The 2,236-nt window shown below is 39.3% G+C and overlaps 1 protein-coding gene across 1 annotated transcript; it reads right to left on the reverse strand.

The window, feature by feature from the left end:
- Nucleotides 1-136: 136 nt before the first annotated feature.
- LOC107576665 (vegetative cell wall protein gp1-like) lies at nt 137-2,230 on the reverse strand. Its single transcript, XM_016262808.1, has 6 exons — nt 2,195-2,230; nt 1,578-1,824; nt 1,337-1,429; nt 565-823; nt 343-422; nt 137-219 (listed from the first exon to the last, which is right to left on the reverse strand). The coding sequence occupies exons 1-6, from the start codon at nt 2,204-2,206 to the stop codon at nt 137-139; spliced, it is 774 nt and encodes a 257-aa protein (XP_016118294.1). The 5' UTR covers nt 2,207-2,230.
- Nucleotides 2,231-2,236: the final 6 nt, after the last annotated feature.

The following is a 2,236-nucleotide window of genomic DNA, read 5'->3' on the forward strand; positions in this document are numbered from 1 at the left end:
TTTTTTTTTTTACAATATTTCAGTCATTACTTGTTATTCTGATAGAGTGAACACAGGCTTTCAAAAACCATCATACCTAATCATACCTACACCAAACTTTTGAATGGTAGTGTACTTTTGAGGGGGAAAAATTATTTTAATGGCTGTCACTTACAGGTGGGGCCGTTCTGGGTTTGGGAGCAGGGACAGGAGCTGGTGTGGAGGCAGATGGCCCAGAATCTGGAGAAGAAGAAAAAAACGTTTTAATAAAAATGACCATTTAAGCTTATTTCAACCTAAAATATATCAATTTTTTGGATTTAGAGCTGTATTCATCATGTATGTAAGCATTATTAAATTCACCTGTTTTGTCACTTGGTCGGGGGACAGTGGGTGGAGCTTTATTTACATTTGCATCTTTACTAAAATGACCAACAGGATTCCTGAAAAATACACAGAACATTGCAGCTGATATAATGTAGCCAATGCTAACAATGCTAAAAAACCAACACCTGAAATCCCTATAAAAAAACACAGCATCTGATAAACTGTTCCTTGTAATGCAGCTGGGAGGTGACAGCTTACCTAGTGGGGGATTTTACTGGTTTGGGTGCAGGGGCTTTTGGCTGTGGGGGTACAGGAGGAGGTGGGGATTTATAGGAAAATGATGTGGGCAACACTGGAGCAGGTGGCACTATGGGCGCTGTTCTAGCTGGAGCGGGTGGTATAACTGGGGGAGCAGAGGGTGCAGATGGAACCGGAGGCACTTGGGGAAGAGCTGCCTTTGGATCTGGAGGTGGTGGTCTTTTGGCCGCGGGAGGAGGTGGCGGAGCAGGGGGGAGCACTATAGGAGAGACGAGACCTGTTATTCATATGCCTACAAGAAAAACCAGCTTGATTTTTGGAACATGGTGCTTGGTTTATAGCTGTTCCATAGTAGGTTAAATTGGTTGACCAGCCGGTTGAGCTAGTAGAGCATTATGGAACAACAATGTTCAACAATCTTGACTGCTGTTCAAAAATAAAAAAAAAATTTTAAAGAAACTAACACTTTTATTCAGCAAGAATGCATTGAATTGATCCAAAGCAACAGTACAGATATTTGTAATGTTACAAATTATTTATATTTCAAATAAATGTTGTTATTTTGAACTTTGTTCATCAAAGAATCCTGGAAAAAAAAGGATCATGGTTTCCACAAAAATAAGTAGCACAACTGTTTTTTTACATTGATGATAAATTTGTAGTGATCAAATAAATGCAGTCTTGGTGAATATAAGAGTTTTGTATACTATGTAACATAGAAATAATAATCTGTATAGAAATGGGTGTAAGACTGTACTGAGGTGAGACTCACCATACACTGAGATGTTTTTGTCTGGACTCTGAGGGTTTGAAGGGTCTGAGCATGATCTCTGCCTACCGACCATGTCCGCTTGAGGACTCCACCCTGACATCACAAACACACATAAATGTGTTTATTATGCATGTTTATGACTTTACTGAATGTACATTTGTAAGCAAGCTATTTCAGAATGAAAGTTTTCAGAATTTACTACCAGAAGATTCTCAACTCACCAAGCCTGAATGCTACTCACCCCTTCCCAAGGTACGAAGCGGTAGAGGAGGAATACCCGGCACCCCTGGTAAACCCAAAGGCGGTGGACTAACATCAAGCATGGTGCCGTAAGTCTCGTTGCAGATCATGCTTGGAATAAAAGACCTCTGCTTGTTATTGACCACATTAGCCACATCCCGTGCCAGAGCGCTCATGTTTGGCATCATGGGGCCAATGCCTGGAATAATACAGCTAACTGGACGCTCCTCACGCCTGTTGGGAATGGGCTGAAACACAAAATCAATGGCATAAGGATGAGCCAAAAGGTACCAATATTCAGTGCTGAATATTCTCTTTGTCCAAATACATTTTGATCTTTATGTAATAACCTATGTGGCATTCACTATGTAGTGAACAGTGAATGAGGTTTGCATAAAGTATATGCATGATTGTTTACAATAACACGTATGTTCTCTCAGTGTTAACTAAGCTAACGAAGAAAAACATTTCGGTAACATTATAAATGTCTTCGTAGTTACTTCTGGTCAATTTAATGCATCCTTGCTTAATAAAAGTATTAATTTATTGTAAAAAAAAAAATCTTAAAGAGAGTATAACTGAATTAAATGGCTTCTTTTGTATAAAAAGTATAAAAACCTTGTCTTCCATCTCATCCTCACTCTCATCCAGGTCATCGTT

Source organism: Sinocyclocheilus grahami, unplaced genomic scaffold (assembly GCF_001515645.1).
Source record: "Sinocyclocheilus grahami isolate Dianchi unplaced genomic scaffold, SAMN03320097.WGS_v1.1 scaffold4122.1, whole genome shotgun sequence".
NCBI lineage: Eukaryota > Metazoa > Chordata > Actinopteri > Cypriniformes > Cyprinidae > Sinocyclocheilus > Sinocyclocheilus grahami.

Excerpts from the sequence above, each read along its gene's own strand:
- LOC107576665 (XM_016262808.1), bottom strand. Across the intron at positions 1,430-1,577 it reads GCTTCGTACCTTGGGAAGGG|GGTGGAGTCCTCAAGCGGAC; the intron begins GTGAGTAGCATT and ends TTGTGATGTCAG. Across the intron at positions 824-1,336 it reads CAAAAACATCTCAGTGTATG|TGCTCCCCCCTGCTCCGCCA; the intron begins GTGAGTCTCACC and ends TCTCTCCTATAG.